Here is a 23,847-nt window from a genome sequence, read left to right on the forward strand (position 1 = left end):
ACTCAAGATGCAGCGCTCTTTAAGGGAATCTCAATGCCAAGAATTCCTTCCTTCCTCATTTAACTAGTAATACACTGTTGTGTTGTACAGGATGTCTCCCTTGCGTCGCCTAGGTACCGAATTTCTCAAAGGAATGCGGCACAGTCATGGAGTGATGGCTCTAGATGCAACAGTTCATGATTGCTATCTGATGCAAACGCTGTCTCTCTCTATGTAGTTTGAGAACTGATCAAAAGGAAAGAGATGAAACCATCAGTAATGCCTGGCCGAACACCAATTATGAGAGACCGTTTGCCCAGAAAATGTTCGAGAAGAATAAAGAGAAACCGCGGGCTTGTATGTACAGCCACCCCCAGCTTATATTCTGTCCAGCTTGCGGCGCAGGTTGCGCGTGCGCTTCATCAGCTTCTTATACTTCTTCTTCTTCATCTTAATCTTGCGCTGACGCTTGACGCTAATGGCCTGCATGGTATCGTGGCCTTGCGCCTCGTCAAACCTCATTTGACGCAGGGCCATCCGTTCAAGAAACGAACGGGGGGCCTCGTCTTGCATAATCTTGGGGCTGTGTGCGAGAACCTGAACCTGGCCGTCGGCATCGGTGGTCTCCTCGATAGTGAACATAGCTTTGTAGACACGGTGATGAGGAACTTCCTCAACGATGTCCTCGATAGCAGACTCGGCGTGTGCGTCAGCGGCACCCATCTGCTCTGGCGGAGGAGGCGGGCGGAAGGGAATGAACTGGCCAGCCATGGCGTTTAGCTGGACGTATACGCTCGACTCGCTGCCATCGGGATGCTTAAGATCGATCTTCTGGACGGGCTCGCCTGAAGCATCGGCCTCCTGGTTTGTGATGGTCATCTTAGCCATGGCACCCTCGAGGTCGTCAGTCGTCCGTGATAGCGTGGAGATAACGTCAGTGGTCTTGTTGGCCTTGGTTCGGGGCTTGAAAATGGTGGCGAAAGCCTCGTCGGTCACAGTCTTGGGCATGCTGTGGGTCACAGATATCGGCCGGTGAAGCGAGAAAAAGGTCGACAACCCCAAGGCTATGTGAGTTCAGTCAGCATACTTTCCACAACACCCGTTCATTTGCATGCCACATACCCTCTTGAGACAGATGTTGTGTGCTAGGCACGCTGGGCAACTTTTGCGCGACATCCTTCTCGGCGCTATCCTTGCTCTTTCGTTTCCGCTTCTCGCCGCTGGCCTTGTTGTTTGAGCTCGATGAGGTCGAGGCATGGACGTTCTGGCCAGGCGTCTCCTTGGAGCCGTTGTTATTGGGACTCGAGGGACTGGACGAGGACCATCGTCTCTGGTGTCCACCGGGTCTTTGGACCTGCTGCAGGGTAAAGGTTGCAACAGCCGCTCTCGGAGCGGATGCGCTGAGGGAGGCAACGATAGGGGACTGAGGCGTCGAGGCGACCACGCGCCGCACCGATGAGGGCAACATTGTCGCCAGGGTGCGGTATCGAGCGATCGAAGGAGGTTGCGGAGGGTTTGGGAGGTGTTGAGGTGACTGAGAGCGTCGCTGACAGTATCGGTTGATGGTTGGCAAACCCGAATTTGGCCGCAAAACGGGAAAAGCTCACAGGTCCACAGACACCTTGTTACTTAGGCATCAGTTGTGCACGGTCCACTCAGTACCTTTTCCCCGGTTTGCTAAGCGCTTGGTGAATGAGTGTTAGATTTGAGATGAAACAACGTTAGGTCTACGAGAGCCTGTCTGTTTTCAAATTTCGAAAATGACGTGAATGTGTTTTCTAGAAGGGCTAACTAGTAATTAGGTCCTTTCTGTGTTTCTTTTGAGACGGACTCATGTCGGACGGTCACGGGTCCGTAGATGCGACCAACACATGACCAAGACTCACGCAATTTCACCGCCTAGTATGACACACCGCCAGCCCCTCAAAACAACCAAGCCTCTTGTCCTTGGAATTGCCGCAATCTTATGCATGAACTCGACCAGCATAGCACATTGGCCTTTGTAAGAATATCCATTTTCTTACGGAGTACCATCTTTCTTCACCCCTCGAGGGAGTATCCCACTTCCCCCGCTTCCTGGCCCATTTTTACAAGACTTCTCCGCATGTTCTCAGCCCGCGCCTTTTCTTTCTCACTCAGCACTTCGAGATTGATCTTGTCTGCCCAACCTTTTAGTCCATGCTGGAGGACATTACGAGCCCGTAATGTACTTCCTTTTACATGACCAGCGCTGCCGTGTAGCGTCATTCGCTCTGTGCTAGCTTTGTAGGCCCCGCGGTGTAGGATGTTGTTGTTGTAAAAGACAATATCGCCAGCCTTCAACTCTACATAGAGCTGGTTGGGAATTGCTTTCTCACATGGGTCTGCGTTACGTTCTATATCGGTCCTGGCTCTGGTATGTGATCCGGGAACGACGATGAGACTGGAATCATCATATAAGGCAAGATTCCACTGTGCTGAATATGCCGGCTTGTTAAGCCGATCAAGTTCTTCTTCAGCAGTGGCGGTTGCAGGGATGTCGTCGCGGTGCCACCGCAACTCGAAATCGTGGTCTGGCCGGATGAGCAAGTTGAAGAGCTCCATAACGAGGTCGTCGTCAGTGCATTGTAGAAGCTGCTTCGTCGGTTCGATGATGGCATCAGAAAAGTATGTTCCGATGAAGACTTCATGGTTGGGCATATCCGGATGCATCATTCCTTGCACACCCCAGATGCCCTCTGAGGGCGGACTAGGGCCGGCGAGTGGCCATGGCGGGAACTGCTTTGGAAGTGTCCGTACATTAGGCCATTTGCCGGACCGGGCCAAAACCGTAGCCGCTTGAGTTGCTCTCCGGAGTTTTGTAAGCTGATCCTCTGACAAGATGGAGGGTACGATAACGTAGCCGTCGCGGTTGAGTTGCTCTAGTAGACTTGAAGCTGTCATTTTGACCGGTGGGTTGCCGTGTCAGGCCAAGTGGGTTGAAAAGTCTATCTGTAGGCAGGAGCCTTTTTCTGATCGCACCTGTGTCCTTGAAAGTCGAATTAATGATGATGAGAAGTCCAAAAGTTGAAAGACATGCTATGCCAGGTACCAGTTGCAACGTTGCAGCGGTTTGAACCCGTCCTCGTCGAACCCCAGCTTGTGGAGTCGTCAGGCCAGACTAGAACCCACAAAGTAGATATACCAATCCCGCGAGTGGTGCGATTCAACGATAAGAGACGCGGGATTCGGCGCTAGTCGTGAGTCTTGTTCGACTTCTGCAACAATATCCGACCGTGAACTATCGTAAGAAGAGGGGAGAAAGATGAAGTCAAGCCGTTTGGCTCGTATTCCCCGATCATCCGGAGCTTCTCCTCATCTTCCCCACACCCGTAGCTTATTGGCCATGCCGATGTCATATAGTTCAGGATTGAATTTAAAGAGCCATGACACCAGACCACTGTTGACACTATGACCCATCCTTTCTACAAATTGTTTATCTTGTTCTCTAATGAAGTCGGTACGCCATGTTTCGCCTTCAAGTCACGCCCACTTGAACAAATGCTATCTAGGCAGTGAAGTCGATAGTAAATGTATCTTTTCTTCGCAAACAGTTTAGTTAGCTTAGACATGTCACGTCCATTGTGCCAGTGCCCATATGAAGCCAGCTGACAGATCGGCGCACTCCTATATTCGTTCCATTCGTTAACTTTTTCATTGACGGTGGCTTAACTGAATGTAAAAGCAAGATACTTCTTGTACATCAATCCAAGAGGTGTTTGTGTGAATGTTCATGGGCACAGGCATGGGGAATGACTGCCTATGATGTGTCGAGGAATAGAAAGATAACTCTTTAACCGTCTAATACGCTGCATCATGTTATTGTTTTATCACATTACAGCAGACTCTTGCAGTTAATAAGAGCGAGGTGATTGGTGCTCGTGCGATCAGGCTGACGCTTCATTCTCCTTCATGTGATGGCACCTCTGGTACAGGTCATTTTTAAACACCAACCTGAGGCTAGTTCTTATCTCGTTTGCTTCATCTTTCAGCAGTTCTGATAGGGTACAATACTGCGTAATGCGCATCAACAGTAAACCCGGTTACTTTCATCAACAAAAGGCAAAACACCGTGTAAGCAAAGCTCGCAGCGCAACTAGGTTTCTGATTCATCAACTTGCTCTTGCGTGGGATAAGACAGCCAGTCCTTAAGGTTACCAGAGAGGGAGGGAAGCATTTGGCTGTACCTGCTTTTTTATTTCTATTTTTCTTGTAGCTATAGCAGTTCCGTACCTTCCTTCCCCATTCACCTGGCTCCCAGGCAGCTGCGGTACGTACCGTTGTACTGATCGAGGCCATCCCGTGGATAGCTATATAAAGATCCTTTCCGCTCGCACTTTTGATTTTGATTTTTTCTTTTCCTCTTCATACTTACCTTATCCAGCGTGCGCGACGATCAAGAATATCGCCTCGCAGGAGGGAAGGCCTGCATTGCACATCGCGGAGTCTGCCTTTCTCGGTTGTCCTTCGGGACCATCGTGGGTGTAATTTTTTGGTTTGGCATTTTGCCCTTCTCTTCGTTTTCATTGTGTCCGCTTGCTTATATGCAGCGGTACGAAGAAGACTCTGGAAACCCTTCATGAAGCAATCGCAAGGTTTCTCAGTTGGCAACCTTGCCCCCGGCGGTCGTGTGCTGAGTACTGGGTGAGTCAAGCTGCCTTTGTGAGGTCTTGGAAGTGCCATAGGCGTCACCGAGAAGAAACGCGACGAATATAATGTTCGTGAGGTTTGAGCTCGATGTGGCTCTCATACAAAAAGATCGAAGACGCTTAAATGTTTTGACATAGGCGGGTAGTGACCCTTGCCTGGAGCTTCCGGGATCTCGGTGATGCTCTGAGTCCGAGACATGATGCGCTGCATGACCATGAAAATGATACGGAATTATGTGCTCGTCAATATTGGGAAATAAAAGCCTGCAGTTATCGTCGCTCGACCCATTTTTAGAAGCAAACAGAATTCAGTATAGTAAACTCTCCAAAATTACACTTAGTATGGTCGCTCTCCTGGTTCAAAGACACAACTGAAGTCAATTCAGACGGGATCATTTGGACAAATTCCATTCCTGCACCCCGGACTGTGGACATCGTGGAGTCTCGGGGAACAGGGGCCGAATGAAACGTCCCCCTATATTGCATTAGACGCTGGAACGGAGTACTGTCTTTGGAAATCCCGAACGACGCTGGATATTGGCTATGACGGAAGCTGCTTTGTTGCAAGCCCCTAATTGATAAATCCCATGTTTTCCTGTGCCAAGGTTCAATTGCAGAGTCCCAGCCTTGCTGTCGCATTTAGTCGTTTCTTTTTCCAAATGCTCTAAGTCTTGTTTGATTTTTTCTTTTCTCTCCCTCGACTGTTGCCATCTGTTCAAGTCAGGATAAAGCTCCTTCGTCACGTGCAGGTTTGGCGATCATCATCCACCTTCCTTGCTGGGCACCCTTGAAATCTTGAGGCACCCTCTCCCAGCGTACTTTCCAACTCACATCGCCCAACCCCAATTCATTCGCTCACGACTTATTTTGCTTTACGGCCCTGGTTAGCTGCCTGACGTTACTCAAGAGTCGATTTTTTTCACTTCTCGATTTTGCACCTAGATTGAATCGGCTATCTAGGCCAGCGATATTCTCGATACTACTCACCAACCTCATACGATTATCACAATGCTCGGCTGGTAAGCTCTCGCTACATGCTCTGACTTTGGCGCATTGGGTCGCTAATTACGTCTCCAGGTATCAGGCAAGACTTGCGGCGCGTCCGCTGCTCACCCAGAGCATTACCACCGCTATCCTGTTTGCGACCGGTGACCTCACTGCCCAGCAGCTCGTCGAGAAGCGTGGCTTTGAGAAGCATGAGTGGGCCCGTACAGCCCGCATGGCCCTCTACGGTGGAGGTGAGTTGAGCCACTTTGCCTGCCTTTCACCTTATCGCCAGGTCCCCCAGTGAATGGATGAGGGTGCTAATGTTCACCAGCCGTCTTCGGTCCCGCCGCTACGACCTGGTTCAAGTTTCTCCAGCACAACGTCGTCCTCCGCAATAAGAACCTTGAGATTCTTGCCCGCGTCGGCGCCGACCAGGGTGTTTTTGCACCCGTCATGATTGGTGTCTTCCTGTCCTCTATGGCCGTTCTTGAGGGCAGTTCTCCGCAGGATAAGCTTGAGAAGAACTACACGACGGCCCTTACCTCTAACTACATGCTCTGGCCCTTTGTGCAAATGGTCAACTTCAAGCTCGTCCCGCTACACCACCGTGTGCTGTTCGTCAACGTCATCAGTATTGGATGGAACTCTTACCTCAGTTACCTGAACAGCTCATAGGTTATTGTATTCCGCTAGTTTCTGAAGCGTGGTAACAAGAATGGCGAGAGAGCAGGAGTGGAAAAGGAGCCCGCCTAAATTTGCATTGAGGATCAAAATTTGCGCTTTGTTTCATGGCTTCGGATTTATTGAGAGGATCAGAGGCATGATATAGACCGGTTTGGAGTGATTACATATGGCTGAGATCAGAGCCGGATGGGATATACTGCACCACTCATCTTTGCACGAGCAGGGTCAGCTTGGTCTTGTTTGTGTATTTCAATCCAAGTACTATTCAGTCTCCACGCAATCCCACCAACGCTGAACTGTTGGTGAACATCATAGTCGTGCAATTCTGCTACCCTCACCGATATCGAGGACACTACGGCTATTTAGGGTATGAATGAATCTATATGTCTATCATTTATAACAGGCGCATCAAACTAACTATTGTGTGTCGAGTGTTCATTAGGACGTAGCTCATGGCACGACTTTATTTGGCCATGTCCGCCAAAAAGGACGTGAGGTTGAGATTAATCACCTTCATGTCATGAATCTAAGCCCGCCCTCGTCATCTTTATCTCCTTGGAATGACCAAACATGTGGTCTATACAAGCAACTGCCGTATCTGAAGTTTCAGAGAAGACACCAACAGCCTTTTGATGTGTAACAAATTTCCTTCATCTAAAATTCTTTCATTTATGCTTCTTCCTGAATAGACTTGAATAGTTCATGGTCGTTGGATTTGTGGTCGATACTGTACCAGGAAAAGTCATAAAGGCAGAAACTGAACAAATGCAATAATCGAAGCATCGATAATGAATTTGTCAATAAAGTAGCCTCCCACTAGTTCTCCGTTTCCCACACGTAAGACGGTTGACGCAAATCAGCTCATTAATGGTACATGCCATTATCTATCGGGGGGTCTGCATGCGACGCCTCTAACGTGCGGTGTTTAGACCAGCCTACAGCCTCGTGTGCCTCCTGTGGCGCCCCATGAAATACTTCGTCACTAAAACTGTCTGTTGGATTACTGAATACGCTTCGTCAACTTTGTGTAGTAGTCAGTAGAGTCGCATTTTTGGGAGGGATTCAGGTAGATGTGGGCAAAGGAGAATAACTCGTTTCAAGAGGCCACATCCGTAGTAGCTGGGACTGCCGCCATCCAGCTCAAATTTGTGTTAAATTAGGGTTAAGAAAGTATATATGTTTATGAAGCCCGTTATCTATATGTAGCCTAAACATCTCAAGTCCGTCAAGGATCCTGAATGCCCAGCCAATAAACAGGAAACTGTATACCTCCAATGCCATTTAAGTCTATGTGTCGGAATTCACAATGTCTCTTAACTTGTTTTGCGCACTTGGTCTTTTGGAATGATGAATCACAGTGGCTTGCTCGCAAATCCAAGCTCATTGTTCCCACCGTGAAACACTACGAACTGCGATTTGAGAAAGACGTCCCCATAAATCGCAAAAGGCAATGTTCCTGCGCTCTGTATTCCACCGAAGCATTTAGTCGAAGTCTCAATCGTCTGCCCGTCCACTGGAGCGATTTTCATAAACTCTCCAGGCACCACAGCCTTGTATTTCCCAAGGTCTACCGTGAAAGATGGTACCTGGTCTTTGCAGTTGAAGGTGAACCCCCCATTAGTTGAGTCAAACTGGGCACTGGGGATGCTTTGGTAGTACGCTGAGACAATGGTGTCTGGAAGGAGCATCAGTGTGGTACCGGTATCAGCGATAGCTTGGTGAGGTGCAGGTTGAGCGGCGGTTCCATTAGAACCGACAGTGAAGCCTTGCGCTGTAAACTGCCAGAAGCCTGCGGTTGTATTGGCGGGAATGAATGTGACATCGCCCGTGAATTCTGTGGTGTCAAGGAAGCCGAAGTTGTAATTGCCCGCTGTGCTCAGCATTAGATGATGCCAAATCTTTCGAGGAGACAATCGACTTACCGGCACCCTTCTTGAGGTTGGCAGTAAAGAGTGGCGTTGCGAGATTGTTCATGGCGTTCTCAAAGAAAGTCTTTTGCTTTGTAGGCTTGACGGTATTGATACTTCCGAAAGCTAAACCAACGAGGCCAGACTGGTTCTTATTTCGGGAGAAGGACGCCGACACTGAGTTGGCCGACTCAATGGCTTGACTGTCGACCGTCACTCCTCCGATGCTTACCTTGTCCATATAGACATTACCTTTGGATGAGCTGCCGTCGCCGTACGATATGGACCATGTCGCACCCTGTACGACCTTGGCGCTTGAACTGGCACCAATGTTGTAGGTGGTCTGCCCCGCAACCTGAGTGATTGGGGTCTCGCTGCTGAACACCCATAAGTCGGACGAGCCAGTGTCAAAGTTTAAGTTCAGGGTCTGGGGTGGCGTGCCAATCTGGACGGGACAGAGGTATTGACTGTCAAACTCAGCCGGGATAGCGGCAACCTCGCCTTATACATGTAAGCGTTGACCGCGTGGTTGCACACAACGATAATTTCGACTTACCATTGGGCGGAGACGCTGTGTCATTTCCTTTCGACCCTCCTCCTCCTCCTCCTCCTCCTCCTCCTCCTCCTCCTCCTCCTTTTCCACCACCTCCCGACCCTGGCGTTGTAGTTGTGCCGTTGCCCTTGGAACTTCCGCCGCCGTTATTGTTCCCTGCATTGCCGCCCTTTCCACCTCCTTTGCCCCCTTTCCCCTTCCCCTTTCCTCCTCTGTGACCACCTTTCAACAAGCCAGCTTCACCAAGAATCTGATCGATGAGCCCGAGGAGATCGTCTGGTATTGGGTGTCCGAACTTGGAGTAAGCTCTGGCCAGGGCAACTGGTCCTCGTCTGGATCCGTAGTAAAAGTCCGGGTTAGGGACTTGTTCAATTCGAAAGGCTGCTCCACCCAAGGTAGCAATTTCAAAGGCACCTGATTTCTTCGAAGGAGCCGCATACACTAGATGAGCAACGAAGAAGGGAGCGAATGCTGCGACTGCAGCATAATTAGTAAACCACATATTCACGTGTCGACAAGAAAGAGACCCGGCAAAGGAATGAAGCCAGGTAAAAAACTGCTCACAGAGCTTTTGTAAATAAGTATAGAATATCAATGAGGATTGTTAGACAAAAGGAGACGGGAAACGGCAAGATTTAGCCCTGCGAGGACAACCGAAAGATATGCACACAAGCTTTTGCCAAGTTCACTTCCCCATTGTGTCCATGCATAGATCAGCCTCGTGGGGACCGTTTCGAAATGCGCCATTGCCCAGCACCAGGTGGGAGATCACCATCCAAGCAAAGAGTCCGCTCACGCAGTATGGTGGTGGGGGCTTTGGAAAGCCAACGGCAAAGGCAGAACTGGCCGAGTTTCTGACAGGCGTCGAATAGACTGCCTTCGAGGCGGCGTATCCGTCAACTATCTGCGACAGCGATCAATCGTGTCATCCTCAAACCATGATTCTTCCACCTGCACTGTATTCTTGGGTTGACAAGTCGAGTGCGGTGGTGGCCGTATGCTCGGCTTCCGAAACACTGTGAGTCGGGCATGCGACCCCTGCTCGCAAAGTCGACCATGTTACGTTTGCCGAAATTCCGGGCATTTCGTGGTAAGCCTCACTTAGAGACCGTTCCTTCTCTTGTGGATGAGAATCGTCAGTTGCACAAGTCTGTAGACCAGTGTGCAAATAAAACTATCATCTGAAGTTGTGAATGAGATCCGATGGCAGCTGTTGATTTCAGTGATGCGTCTCGTGGTGATGAGCTGTAGCGTAAGTTTAAAGTATAATGCAGTAGGCTATGAGCACCCAACGATGATACTCGTCGGGATGCACCAAGATCCATGCATAACTGAAACAGCTTTTCCAGTCCTGCATTCTATCAGATCATGTGTCACACCATTATCACCTATTATTCGTTCAGCTTTCTAGTGTCATTAATTGGTGTACTTTGAACAACTTGCTCGCAAATTCCAACTGTTGTGAGAGAATGTCCTTGTTGATGGATATGGCTGGTCAATTGCGTTTGATGGTCTAGTGCGATAGGCTCAAGGATTTCCGAAATTGGGATTCCGTTCTCAATTTCAACCGAAAGCGAGATGACTAAAGACCGGAACTGGCCCTGAATTTCGGAAAATCAAACCATTCAACACGGAATTCAACTCAATGATAGGGTGTTTCAACTTGAGATAAGTAGCAAGTGAGCCAGCGCGTAGGCCCTTGGCGTGGCCGATCGCTGCGAGTAAATCTCTTCAAGACACTCCTGCCTTGTTTTCCCCGTCATCTGGCTGGTCTGACCAGGTTTGCTTGACACTTATCATTCCATCGAGAGGTTCAACCAAGCAGCCAATGGTGGTCGGAATTTTGGATGATTCAGGGTCCATCAACAAAGTAGGTTCGTGGGTAAGGTGAATGAATGGCAGTTAACAACTGAATCAATCTACCACGCGGAATGCGGGAGACATGTCACCGGTCTGCTTGCAGGACATGGATTAGTCATCGCACCCCCGCTACACCCCGCCTGGAATATTCCTCTGAGTAGACTCAGCCATCCGCCCAACGGCCACCGCCTGACTAGCAACAAACTTAGCATCGTAAGGCATCGAGCCTTACGCGTCTGAGTACGTGTCGCCCACTGCTTACAATGTGAATGGTTCTCTTTCTCCATGTTTCCACTCAGAAGTACGATGTGCTTTTCGGAATACCTTCTCTTTGATATCTCTGTTAATGTTCAGTTTTGACTGTATCTTCTTCCTTCTCTCCGTAAATCGGAGCCGACCGTGCCAATTTCTTCACTTCACTGCAAACAAAACATCGCGGGATTCTTAGTAACCGGCAGGTTCGAAATCAAAATGCCGGAACACGATGCTCTTGTGCTTTCGTACTCTCATTTACCGGACTTTCCACGTGCCAAGGATGCCTTACAGATCCTCAAAAAGGTGGCCTCTTTGGTGAAGCCCATCATGCGAGCCAGGGGTTGGAAGGTCAGGGAACTTGCTGAGTTCTATCCGGATCAGGCAAATTTGCTTGGTACACAAACCTATTCTCGAAGTGGTTATGCATGCACTAATAGCGCCTTCAGGTCTTAACGTCAACAGAGGACAGCGAATCCTAATCAGATTACGATACCCTGGCGATCGATCCTTGTTTCTGCCCATAGAGCAAGTTGTTGATACAATGCTCCACGAGCTCTCTCACATTGTCTTTGGGCCACATGATGGTAATTTTCATGCTCTTTGGAACCAACTTCGAGACGAGCATGAGGCGCTCATCCGGAAGGGGTATACTGGTGAAGGGTTCCTCTCCGATGGCCGTCGACTAGGCGGCGGCCTGATTCCTATGCATGAAGCTCGTCGTCTCGCCCGAGCAGCTGCTGAGAAACGCCGCTCTTTATCAGCTGGTTCAGGGCAACGACTTGGTGGTCTAGGACCCAGGCCAGGGTCGGATATACGACGAACCATTGTTGGCGCCGTTGAGCGCAGAAACAACACCTTGAAAGGCTGCGGAAACATGAACCACAACGATCGAGAGATCCAAGAAATATCAGAAACAGCCACGAGAAATGGCTTCCGTACTCAGGCAGAAGAAGATGCGGCGAATGAAGCAGCTATTGCCCAGGCGCTTTGGGAGCTAGTGCAGGAGGAGGAAAAACAGCGCTATGGAAATTACTACGTCCCTCCAAGCGCGCAGAACCCCACTGGAAACGGAGGTGGCTCTGTCAGGGGAGAATATGGCTCAAGAAGCGGCAGTGTACCTCCTCCAATTCCAGGGCCGGCGTCAAGACCACCGCCGGTACCGAGGCCCGAAACTCGGCCACCAGTGATCTCGGCTTCTTCATCCCAGCTTCAGCCGGTTCAGCAACGGGGTTGGACTTGTGGGATCTGCACTCTTCACAATCCTGCAAATTTTCTCTGCTGCGACGTGTGTGGAACAGAAAAGGGACAAAACCCTCAGCGCCAGGTGTGGACACCCAACGCCGAGAAGCGTGAGCGTCAGCGAGCATCAGCAGCTGCAACAGGGGCAACAAGACCACAGGCAGTGACTATAGACCTCACCGGTAGCCCGCCAAGAACAGGCAATAGCAGGGGCGTTGGCGATGGTGCAGCAAGCCCGGCGAAACCCTTGACTTGGGCATGTTCTTATTGTGGCACGATTATGGAAAGGCAGTGGTGGACATGTTCAACATGCGGAGTGATGAAAGACAATTCGCGATGAAAGAGCGGGGGCATGGGAAGAGGCGAAACGCACACAAACCACGACGTCCCTAAACCGTAGAGAGAAGGGGTCCTCTGGATCCTTCAGGGTCCATATGACGACATGGCTGATGATACCCTTGCAAGTTCTCGAGAGCCGCCAAGCCTACGTCGCTTCGGCTGTTAGAATCGGGCGAAAAATGGAGGGATACGGCGCAGCTTTCGGATACAGTGACATAATGTGTGTCCACGAAAGTGACGAAGTGGATGATGTCCCTTTGCTTTACATGTAGCAATACTAGAATGCAGACATACCAATGAGGCGTCGAGTCATTGTACGAACGGCTGAGCGATTATGCGTCGGGCACATGTAAAACAAAAGCGAGCACAATCGTCCAGTAGAGGTTCTGCTTAGGACATTCGACAAGCTTCATGAAGCGAGTGGCGCGTTCACAGCCAATTGCGCCGCTCGACCGCCAGCTGGCTGCTTATGGCATCATGACGTCGGATATGACACGCTCAGAGTAGCCAAGCTCGTCCAAAACGGAGTAGCACCCATCTGTAATGATTGGCTCTGACAGAGAGCCAGGGTCAGATGATCTGCGTTGCTCTGCGGAGCTTTAGTGGTACCGATGGCGCACTGATACGGAGAAGACCCTGGTCGGGTTTGTGGCCATCCCGGTCTAGGCGTCTTGAGTTCCTGCACACTAACCTTTTTAAGTAGCAGATCTTCGATCGATGGAGCGACCGTGAGGTCTGGACGCAGGGCATGTTTGTCACCAAACTATACCGGTCAAGGATGATCAGAGCCATCTTTTGCGTTTATCCGAATCTAGCATGGGAGGCAAGTCAGAGCGTGTGAGTGGGTGCGTAAAGTTGGAAAAGCACTCAAACCGAGAGCTAGCCGTATCACGGGCGTTACAGTCACGCGGCAGCAACAGCACCGTAATATGCAATTGGGCAATATTCAGCACCATGAGAGTCCATGTATTCAGACAACTACAGAAGGGTACAATAAGAAGATAATGCATTGACGTGGAAGGGCGGCCACGGCGGCAGGCCAGAGGCCAAACTGACAGGATCAACTGGGCACTCGAGGTCACTGGGCTATTGAGATGAATTATGAGGCCACCGTCGTTCACCTCCTTCTCCTCCTCACCATCACCATCGCCGCCATCATAGTGGCCCCATACTGTCGCGGCAAATGCGAAAAGTGAGGAAAGTCATCCAAAAAGTACTGTAGGGAAAGGCGCCGGAAATGAGGGCTAAGGATCCCCATCGTTAATCTCTGAATTGAGAGAGCAATTCGTGACAAGGGTAACGAGCTAAAACCAATTTTGCAGACTCGTTACCAAGTTCTTTCCTTAGCCTAGTGCAGGTCATGGCTGTACTGTGCCCCAGAAACAAGGCGGTTCCCCCCCCTCTCCTACTATCGGTCTGTGCTAACCACCGGCATTCGTTTAAGCAATGGTCTTGGCGCAACCACAGACAAGAAGCTTAGCGTTTGGGTTCTATTGATTTCATGTTTAACCAAGTACAAAGCCACAAAGAGTCGTCTCTTCTTCAAAGAAGAAGACATTCCTTACAAAGTTTTTTGTTTTTACTGACAACGAGGAACGGACAAAGAGGGGGAAAGGGGGGCAGGTCAAGGGCGGGGAGATCTGAAAACCCAGAAAACACGAAAAGGAAATAAAAGGAAGACTACACCGGTTCGGGCTGCCGATTAAAGACACACACAACGGAGTCAAGCCAGGAACGTCAAATCGAGACAAAGGGAAGATCAGCGAATGTGCCGCCCATGGAATGGCAAACTCCCGAATGTTCGACTGGTTGGCCAGTGTTTGGTGCATCTCTTTCTGTCTCTATCTGTATTTGGCAGAGCCCCGTTGCTGCAGGACGCGCCCATCATTACCGGGGTTGGAAAGGCGGACAGAAAACCCATCCCCCCCCTGATCTTTTCATCCGGAGAACCCCGTTTTGAGGCTGCCTTTTTGACTTGAACGCTCGCTCTCGTGCCGTCATCGCTGGCGACTTTTGCAGCACGAGACTCTCGTACCCGTGCAGCAAGGCGAGCTCCCAAGGCGTCATGGGCAATAAATGATGCCTTACGGCAGTTCATATTGTGCTCCATGACTGCGTCGGAGGTAACGGAAAGCGTAAGGAAGTTGAATGGGCCTCATCAAGCCGACTAACCTAATCCCCGGCTCTGTCTTGATGTGGGAAATGTCGTGGTCTCTTCTCTCTGTCATTTATTTTTACAACTGTCCAGTGGATATCAGTGGAGTTTCTACCAACAACAGCGTCCCAGCCGATTCCATGCACCCAGAAAGGGGGAAGCTACCAAGAAAGACTGACCGCTGCGACGCGGTCAAAGGTGAGGCGGTTTAGCGCATGAAGGAGGTGAGGTGTACAGCCTTCACCATCACGCAGCATGGGACAAGCTGGGATAGACATGTCTGCTTGCTACCTTCAACCCAAGGCAATTGATGAGATGGAGTGCAACATCTCCGGGAAACACAAAGCAGGGTACCTACAAGTGGGTACTGTAATCGCCGTATGACGAGGTACTTCATTCGTGGGAGCTTGGGGCTGTTACGGCGAGGAGAGGATTGACCTGCGCGAGGCAAGAGCTGGACAGACACCTAGTGCCCTGAGCTGCCGATACTTCAAGGAAATACCTCGTGGTGAGGTATTATATCTAGTAAAAGATTGTGGTAATGCTGGGCCAAGAAGCCCTCTCATCAGCCTGCGCTGGTAGCACAGCACAGCGCAGCGCGAAGAGACAGGCTTTTGGTATGTCTGGCCCACTGCACCACAACGACCGAACAAGGCGTCACAGTGGGCACACCAGGGCTCTAATTCTACCGTACTCGGTAGACCGCTTCATAATGCCCCACTGTACGTGTCGCCCCCTGGCACCTCAGGCCTTCACCCTAGTGTACACACCACCATCACCGCAAGGTTGAGGGAGATGTGATGGTATAGGACAAGGGCGGGTACGTAGGTACCTTCTCGTTACTGGGCCGTCATCGTGTCGCAAAATCCATTCCGCCATCTCACGGTGCACTGGACTTGTGCATCGGCGCCCACTTTCCCATCCTGTGGCATCCGTATTTCTACAAGTAGAACTACCTTTAGGGCGGATACAAGGATATCTTATGTAGTGTGACCCAAGCGACATGCACAGGCAGGCAGGGACGAGTACCACCCTCCGCAGAATTTCTTGCTGGAGGTACTCTGTACCCTGTTTTACCACATGTTCATTTTGTGCCTTCTGTTGCGCACTTTGCTTGGGAACGTCGTAGGAGGTGGTAAATAACTATTGCCTTATTGGGCTTGCCAAATCGCCTCCCCCGCCTGTCGACACTTGTTACACTTCCGTATGTATCTGTACTTGCTTAGAGGTGGTGGATGGAAGACGCACTCTACCTACCGTCATCCTTGGGAGGCCACGAGCGCAACAGCAGCGGGCAGTTCCAGTCCAGTCCCCCCCTCGCCAGAAAAGCCCAGGTCCCTAAGCTGCGGTTGCAAGGACCCCCCCAGACTTGCATGGGTCCAACTAGCTCTCCTGCGTCCTGACGCTTCACCAGCCTACAAGGAAAGCACCTTCACTTAAACAGAGTTTGGACTATGACGGTGCCTTCCCGCGTCCTCGTCTTTTCTTTGCTGTAGACCTGCTTCCCCATGTGCTATTGTCAGCATCTCTACACCACCCTTGATCTCTTCGTTTAGTTGTTTCCATCTTCTTCCTTCAATTTGCTTAGTCCCTAATCTTTAGCTTGGTGTCGTCCAGTCTACCGTTTCCTTGTCCCCCTCTTCCCATCTTCTCACATCTCACCATCTCATTACTTTCTGGTTTTTTCTGTTGTTTTTTTTCCTTCCTCCTCTCCGGACTTGGGACCAAAGATCGTGCTGCTACTACTACCACTACCACTACTACGAGCTGTTGTATAATTGGCGCCTGGAGCTGATGACGAACAAGCGTCTTATCCGACCCGTTGTTACATCTGCGTCCAAACAGGCGTTTGTCTCTGCCTCCCACTCCTACCGATCTGGATCACTTGTGTCTCGATAACTCGACCTGACCACACCACGCCGATTCCGGATTCTAGCCTACCATCCACTGATTTCGGATTTCTCACCCGCAAGACTTTGTTCTTACTAAGCTTTCTCCGCTACTCCTACTGTCGTCGTTACACAAACACGCCCTTCCCCCCTTGTCCCCAGTCCAGTCCCTCTGCTTCTTTGTCCTCGACGCCACCGTTTGCAGTCGATTAGGAGCTGTTCGAGAATTCATCCAAAACAACGTCTCGATCTTTTTTTCTGTCTTGCCCCGCTTTGCCCCTGCCGAACAACACGTCGGATGCTGCTTGCGCTTTCACCGGCCTTGCCAGCCCCAACCGCCGTTGTCGCTTTTCTCCTGTTGGCTGTCAAGCCATAGGAAATTCGGGAGGCTTGAAGACTAACAGGCTCGGAAGAGGCGCTTGCGCTCGATATTCACTCAGTGCCGGACTGCGCCTAGGCCGCTCTCAATCAGAGAACATTCCCTACCAGACGCCCATCCGGAGACTGGCCTAGAACCTGGCAGTAGTCCAGAACGCACGTCCGCGACACACTCCAGGCGCCGCGCCATGGTCTGCTTCGCTTTCTTCTCCGCAACGATACTCTAGGAATTATCCTGCTGCTTTTGCGTCTTCTCAACTGATCCTCCGCAACTTCTCTGTCCCCGGAGACTTGGGTTGTAGCTTTCCTTCACCACATACAATTTTTGGTTTGCACGCTTTCCGTCGCTACTCACCAAAATCGAGGTTCTCTGCGACCAACGGCTTCTCATGCGCAAGCGAACACCGAAATGCCACCCCCCGAGCTTCTCATTGCCGACAACCATGTTCGAGGCAACAGCCCTATAATCATTCCTCCTAAAATGTCGGCACCGTCTGAAGAGACCCCCCGGCAACTTTCACGTCCCTCATCTGAAGACAGCGGCTTCAACTTTGATATTAAGTCGCAACACGAAGTTGGTTCATTACGCAGCGATGGCCCTCCAAGCTCTTCCAGCAGCAGTAGCCGCTTTTTTCGCGAAAACCTCAACCTTTCGGCTGGCGACGGCAAGAGGTCCAACTCGACGAGTCCCTTTCGTCTCTCAATGCCATACATCACCCCGGGCCAGCTCGCTTTCTCTGCCATGCAATACTTACCTATACCGATGTTAGTCTTAAATAACTTGAAGACCGTAGTGCTTGCAAACGAAGCCATGGGCAGAATGCTCGGTATGAGCACCGATGCCGCCTGCGACGATAGCAACGTCTTTGTTGCCGATCGGTTGAGGGGGCAGTCCCTCTCTCAAGTGGGAATCGACATGATTCAAGAAGGACGCCCGGTTTGGATCAGCTGGGAGGCTTTCCTCGATTCTCTTGTACTCGAGATGGGCGCAAGGCAAACTTCAAAAGATGCTGCCGATGTATTCGGTCAAGGTGGAGAAGCCACCCCGACTCCCGATTCTCTGGCCCCGCCATTTCCGGATCAGTCACCGACGATTCCCGCTGTTAAGGATGCCGTAGTGGATGTCATCATCACAAGACGAGAGATGGCAAAGCCTGGGTTTGACCCGAGAAACAAAACCTGGGCTTCGGAACACCAAGTCTATGCCAAGATGATTGTAACAATATGGGAGATCGAAGACCATCAGGTCTACTTCACACTCACCTTCACGAGTTCTCAGTCACCACCTTCCGGCCTCGTTCCCAACCGCAAATCTGTGGCGAGAACAAACATCCTAGAGCAAGCAGATCGCAAGACGATATCCAACTCGAACCCACCATCGGTCAGCTCCAGCCACGACTCGAGTTCGCCATCCTTTCGTGTCAGTCCGAGCGCGGTATCGCTCTCCTCAAGTCCGTTTCCGCCCATGGGCCCACCGTCAACGGCAGCTCATGCCAGTACACCCTCAATTTTACAGAAGATGATGTTGATGAAGGATGCACTCCTTGACAACACTACCATGCCAATCCTTGCGATGTGGAAAGATGGGAGCGTGACGTTTCCAAACAAGGCAGCCCGCGATCTTCTGCGTCAGGATAGTGATCTAGAAAAATCGAACGACGGCTTCGATCTCCTCCCAAGCTGGACTTTGTATGACTCGGAGTTCACCAGACAGTTGGATGTTCAAGAATATCCCATCTCAGTCCTCCTTCGAACCGAAACACCATTCACAAATATGTTTGTTGGGATGATCGATCAGAACGGGAAGAGACATGTTTATGATGCCCTTGGTGAAGCCATTAGGGACGACAGTACTGGCGAGTTCTTGGCTGGTGTTGTCACTTTCCGGGACGTCACGAAGATGTCTGAAGAGATTACCGAGATCAAGGAACGGGACGAGGAGCGGTTCAAGCTAATTTGCGATACGATGCCCCAATTGGTCTGGACAACAAGACCGGACGGTTATCATGATTTTTTCAACACCCGTTGGTATACATATACGGGTCTTACGCCTGAGGAGTCCTTGGGCCTTGGGTGGAAACACCCCTTCCACCCGGACGATATGCCCGAAACTGCGAAGAGATGGAAGCACTCCTTGGCAACGGGAGATCCATATGTTACCGAGTATCGATGCCGCAGTAAGACTGGCGAATGGAGGTGGATGTTGGGGCGTGCTCTTCCGCTGCGGAATAAAGAGACGGGGGAAGTCGAAAAGTGGTTTGGAACGTGTACGGACGTGAACGAGGGCATCGAGGCCAAACTGACTGCCAGAAGGACACGGCAACAGCTCCTGAGCGTCCTTGCGCACTCCCAGGTCACGATATTCACAGTCGACACCAATCGCAAACTTACTATGCTTGAGGGTGCTTTGATATGGGATAGCAATGGGGAAGAAAGCACTTCGAACAACTCCAGCTGGTTTATTGGCCAGGACATGTACACTGTTTTCAACCGTCTCAATACACAACTCAAAGCCGGCGAGCGCCCGAAATTCCTTCGACCCATCGAAGACATCTTGGCAGGCGGGAAGACGGAGGAGGTGGCAGAACACGGCATAGACGGCCGATGGTACAGGACCAGATTTCTCCCAATTTTCGGTAAGAAGACCAAGGAAGGCATCGCCAGCAACGAGGCTTGCATCGAAGGTGTTATTGGTGTCATCATGGACGTCACTGAGCTGAAAGAGAAGGCCGAGGACTTGGAGGAGGAATCTCGAGAGAAGAAGCAGGCCATCGCAAATGAGGCAGCTGCCAAGGAGGCCAACAGGCTAAAGAGCCAATTCCTCGCCAATGTGAGTGCGGCCCATGTGCTTAATGTGCATTTCCAGCTAACCTATGACAAAGATGTCTCACGAAATCCGCACACCTATCACCGGTGTAATCGGAATGGCCGAACTGCTCCGTGACATGGCACTTGATTCAGAGCAAATGGAATATGTGGAAAACATTCAAAGATCTGCGAACGCTTTATTGACTGTCATAAATGATATTCTTGACTTCTCCAAAGTCGAATCAGGTCGTCTCGATATCGAGGAGGTTCAATTCTCTCTGTCAGTCATTGTGACGGACGTCAGGAAGATGCTCAGCTTCGCCGCCGAACGGAAAAATCTTGATTTCAAATCTGATATCTCAAGAGACATCGAGAATGATTTGGTGGTTATCGGAGATCCAGGTCGTGTCCGCCAGATCATTACGAACCTGCTTACGAACAGTATCAAGTTCACCAATCAAGGCTATGTAAAATTCTCGGTTCAAAAAGAGAAAGAGACAGCAGACACTATCGTCGTCAAGTTCATCGTCGAGGATAGTGGCATCGGTATCGAGGAGGAAGTACGGAAAAAGCTTTTTCAACCGTTCAGCCAAGGAGACGCATCCACAGCACGGAAGTTCGGTGGAACAGGCCTTGGCTTGACCATTTGTAAGAACTTGCTTGACCTCATGCATGGCGACATGACACTGGAGTCATCTCTCGGCAACGGAACCGTCGCAACGTTCTGGGTACCTTTCAACAAACCTCAAGGTCGACAAGGCGGCGGTCCGATAGTGGAGATTGATTCCCTTCCAGACCGATTGCAGTCTGAGATGAGCGTCTCCTGCAACAGTTCAGAGTTTGAACAGCTGATCAACACACCGCCTCCGTCTGGCGAATCTTCGCAGTTTCTTAACGACAAGCACAAATCACCGTCCCGAAAATTGTCTGTTCGGACACCGCCGGCTTCAGAAGAGGAACTGTTACCGCACTCGGAACGTGTCAAGATCCATGTGTTAGTGGTGGAGGACAAGTAAGTTTGGCCCCCCGTCGTACTATCGTTGTTCAAAACTAACGTTACACAGTGCTATTAACCAGCAGATTGCCACCAAGACCATTATGAAGCTTGGCTTTACTGTAACGGCAGCTTGGAACGGCAAAGAGGCTCTTGAGTACATGGCGGCAGCGCAAGAAGGCAAACACGCGAAGCCGGACATCATCCTCATGGACGTACAAATGCCTGTCATTGACGGCTACAAGTGCACACACTTATTGCGTCACCATGTGCCCTATAAGGCGTACGTGCGGGACATACCCATCGTAGCGATGACGGCCTCGGCAATTCAGGGGGATAAAGAGAAGTGTACCAAGGCAGGTATGGACGACTATCTCGCCAAACCAGTCAAGAGCAAGACGCTAGAAAGGATGCTGGTGAGGTGGAGCCTGGCCAAAAGGACTCAAGCATCGACGCAGAAGGGTTCGGGCAGCTCTCTTTCCGACTGTTCAGACACCGCTGAACAATGTAGCAACGCAGACATCCCAGGTATTAGGCACGATCACACCGAGGCTACCGACCGCATAAGCACTGTCAAACCTGACGCACAGGAAGACCAGGATCAGGACAAGGAGGAAAAGGGAGATCCAGTAACACCACGGCCTTTGACCAGGGCTAACTCGTACGAACCATCGCCATTTGATTCGCCGCATGTGGCGGAGTCCATCAAGCCTATTCGTCGTTCAGAAACAGACGAATTTGCGCTACAGGCCCAAGCCGGGAAACTGATGGATGCGGCCGCTGGAGGAAAGAAACTCGACCGACGTGGGGCATCATTCCAGACAAATGTCTCTGGCGACTCATTAACGGAAGAAAATGTCGAAAAACTGGAGAAGGAGGAACAGAATCGGAGATCTTGAGAGTTATTTTCACAGCATCGCTTTCTTTCGAGCATATTTATCAATTACGGGCGCATTAAGTACAGCCAGGCGCAAGGTGCTGGGCTTTTTCAATACTTTTAGTGGGATTCTGTTCCGATAATCAGACAACAGAGCTGTGTACATAAATGAATACCCCTCGGAAAACAACGGGAACTGGATCGGGAAAGGAAACGCGGCACATCACGTTGCAATTTGGCATTTTGATCGGCGCCCAAGGATCTGTATATACATTTCGCTAAACGGATTGGTCCAAAAAAAAATGCTGGAAGTTCTTCAAGGGAGGGAACGGCTTGGGGCTTATACATAAACGGGGAAACCGGTATAGATGGCGGGGTGATGATCTTGTACGGCACGGGCGTTATTTAACGATTCTTTTCGATTCTGCGAAGTTTCTTATCCAGCAGTGATGATTCTCTGCCGCCCGCTGCTTACCACCCGAGGCTTTTTTGAATTGACGGTGATGTTCTTGGTGCACCTGGATATCTTCCTTCCTTCTTGAGCTTCAGATTGTAGTGAAATGCTCACGGTGACAACGAGCTTGTGTGACTGAAATCGGATCTGGTAACCTGAGGCTGCGAGGTTCATGTTCGATGCCCTTCAGCGGCACCCTGAGCTATCGAGAATGAATACAGTGTGGATTGAGAGCCCTGACGTTTTGATTGCCATTTTTACTCATCTCTGTTGCTGTACTCCACCTGGATGCCAGCACATGATCGAGCCCGGTTGTTTGTTTGTTTACGGCCCGGAGAATTTGCTCCTTCCCGGGCCATTAGCGGTGTGTTACTGGATGTGGAGAGTAATAATTATTCCGTTGCATGTCGATCGTTGGCGGAAAGGAAACTGAGCACATCGGATTGTTGCATACGGCTTTTTGGGAAAGGTAGGGAGGGATTGGGTGAGTGTGCGTGTGTGTCAGGGAAGGCCTGTCTTTGAAGGGACGTTAAAAATAGAGAAGGTTCGGCGGTTGCCGTGCCGTGCCGGGGCCGGGTGGGGGGAATTTGGAGCGGGGTCCGGAGCGTTGGGTTAGTTTTCTTTATGTTGTGGTTTTGGATGCGGGGGATGTTGGGCTGTCTTTTTTGTTTCCTTTTTCTATTCCCCCATCTCTCATTAATTGTATCAGATGGGATGGAGGAGCTGTAGCGTGGCCGATTTGTATGCTGTGTTTGTTGAACGGTCTAGCCGTGCCTTGGCTCTTTTTTTGAGCACCAGATGCCACCTATATTCACCATTTGGCATGCTCGCATTGGGTTCTGTAAGAAGTGATTTATGAGGAAATGGTACTATGAGTGTATCATAACGTGTTCCGATGAGCTTTAAGTTCTTGGCAGTCATTCTAGCAGCATCCTTTCTGACTTCATAGTATTCAAATATACCTGGCAGGCTTCATTCTCAATCGGAAAGGGTGGTGCTCAAAAGCGCAGAAAGCCTCATGGCACATAGCTTTCATACGTTACTAGGGCTTTTCTCCCAATTTAAAATGAATCCAAAGGCCCCTTGCAAGGTGTGGTTTTGGGAGTAGACAGACTTGATGGCGGCAGCATCGAAGCCAAAACGCATGGTGCATCTCGTCTGATGACTCCTAGACTATGCCATTTGGCTTCTAATTGACACGTATCGACACAGATTTGATGGCAATAGACTATTGTGGCGAGCATCTGTTTCGGAGACTCTATCCTTGTCAGGCAGAACGTACAATCCTGGGTGCTGATGTTGACGATAACCACCGACAACCTGGGCTTTGGCGGAGGAATTACCATTGAAGCATTAAACACAAGGCACCGATGGTAATCATGAGGTGGTTCATCTAAGGCTCGCCTTCGTGAATGCTTGGACAAGGAGGGTCGAACTGGAACGTTGAGGGTGGTTTATCGAAGGCTATATTGTGTGTAGACCTTTTACCTCCAATTGCCAGTGCTGGGGCGTTTGAAGGCACCTCAATGCTAAGGCTTTTAGACCACTGCTTGTGAATACTCAAATGGCTATCATGTCCTAGGCTAACACTCAGTATTTAACGTGTTTTTTCTGTATTCTTCCGGTTAAACTCAATGGCGCCGGGGCTCTGCGAGCCCTGTGCAGATTGGAGTTGGCGTATCCGTCCCGTTAAGATTCGGTGGAAATGCGGGAATAGACCAGGCCGCATTAAGAAACCTGTGGTGTGCCCTCTGAACCAAGGCCAATAGAACTTCGTAATGAAAGTTGGCGTGACTGATAAAGGCTCTCACACCGACAATAC

At 50.4% G+C, this 23,847-nt stretch overlaps 7 protein-coding genes across 7 annotated transcripts; 3 read left to right on the forward strand and 4 right to left on the reverse strand.

Annotated features, from left to right (window-relative positions):
• Positions 1 to 357: 357 nt before the first annotated feature.
• CTRU02_209629 (mitochondrial 37S ribosomal protein mS38) lies at positions 358 to 1,447 on the reverse strand (the record flags this gene model as incomplete). Its single annotated transcript, XM_036730308.1, has 2 exons — positions 358 to 1,043; positions 1,102 to 1,447. The coding sequence occupies 2 exons, from the start codon at positions 1,445 to 1,447 to the stop codon at positions 358 to 360; spliced, it is 1,032 nt and encodes a 343-aa protein (XP_036578008.1).
• Positions 1,448 to 2,019: 572 nt separating this feature from the next.
• On the reverse strand, positions 2,020 to 2,901 carry CTRU02_209630 (phytanoyl- dioxygenase; the record flags this gene model as incomplete). The annotated part of the gene is made up of 1 exon (XM_036730307.1): positions 2,020 to 2,901. The coding sequence occupies one exon, from the start codon at positions 2,899 to 2,901 to the stop codon at positions 2,020 to 2,022; it is 882 nt and encodes a 293-aa protein (XP_036578007.1).
• Positions 2,902 to 5,654: 2,753 nt separating this feature from the next.
• CTRU02_209631 (integral membrane mpv17 pmp22) lies at positions 5,655 to 6,308 on the forward strand (the record flags this gene model as incomplete). Its single annotated transcript, XM_036730306.1, has 3 exons — positions 5,655 to 5,665; positions 5,724 to 5,884; positions 5,965 to 6,308. The coding sequence occupies 3 exons, from the start codon at positions 5,655 to 5,657 to the stop codon at positions 6,306 to 6,308; spliced, it is 516 nt and encodes a 171-aa protein (XP_036578006.1).
• A 1,361-nt stretch (positions 6,309 to 7,669) lies between these two features.
• Positions 7,670 to 9,279, reverse strand: CTRU02_209632 (eukaryotic aspartyl protease; the record flags this gene model as incomplete). Its single annotated transcript, XM_036730305.1, has 3 exons — positions 7,670 to 8,187; positions 8,240 to 8,728; positions 8,880 to 9,279. The coding sequence occupies 3 exons, from the start codon at positions 9,277 to 9,279 to the stop codon at positions 7,670 to 7,672; spliced, it is 1,407 nt and encodes a 468-aa protein (XP_036578005.1).
• A 1,829-nt stretch (positions 9,280 to 11,108) lies between these two features.
• Positions 11,109 to 12,471, forward strand: CTRU02_209633 (WLM domain-containing protein; the record flags this gene model as incomplete). The annotated part of the gene is made up of 2 exons (XM_036730304.1): positions 11,109 to 11,286; positions 11,339 to 12,471. The coding sequence occupies 2 exons, from the start codon at positions 11,109 to 11,111 to the stop codon at positions 12,469 to 12,471; spliced, it is 1,311 nt and encodes a 436-aa protein (XP_036578004.1).
• Positions 12,472 to 14,554: 2,083 nt separating this feature from the next.
• On the reverse strand, positions 14,555 to 14,698 carry CTRU02_209634 (uncharacterized protein; the record flags this gene model as incomplete). Its single annotated transcript, XM_070205311.1, has 1 exon — positions 14,555 to 14,698. The coding sequence occupies one exon, from the start codon at positions 14,696 to 14,698 to the stop codon at positions 14,555 to 14,557; it is 144 nt and encodes a 47-aa protein (XP_070060959.1).
• Positions 14,699 to 17,301: 2,603 nt separating this feature from the next.
• CTRU02_209635 (hsp90-like protein) lies at positions 17,302 to 21,593 on the forward strand (the record flags this gene model as incomplete). The annotated part of the gene is made up of 3 exons (XM_036730303.1): positions 17,302 to 19,722; positions 19,775 to 20,712; positions 20,765 to 21,593. The coding sequence occupies 3 exons, from the start codon at positions 17,302 to 17,304 to the stop codon at positions 21,591 to 21,593; spliced, it is 4,188 nt and encodes a 1,395-aa protein (XP_036578003.1).
• Positions 21,594 to 23,847: the final 2,254 nt, after the last annotated feature.

This window comes from Colletotrichum truncatum (assembly GCF_014235925.2).
Source record: "Colletotrichum truncatum strain CMES1059 chromosome Unknown Contig_0006, whole genome shotgun sequence".
NCBI lineage: Eukaryota > Fungi > Ascomycota > Sordariomycetes > Glomerellales > Glomerellaceae > Colletotrichum > Colletotrichum truncatum.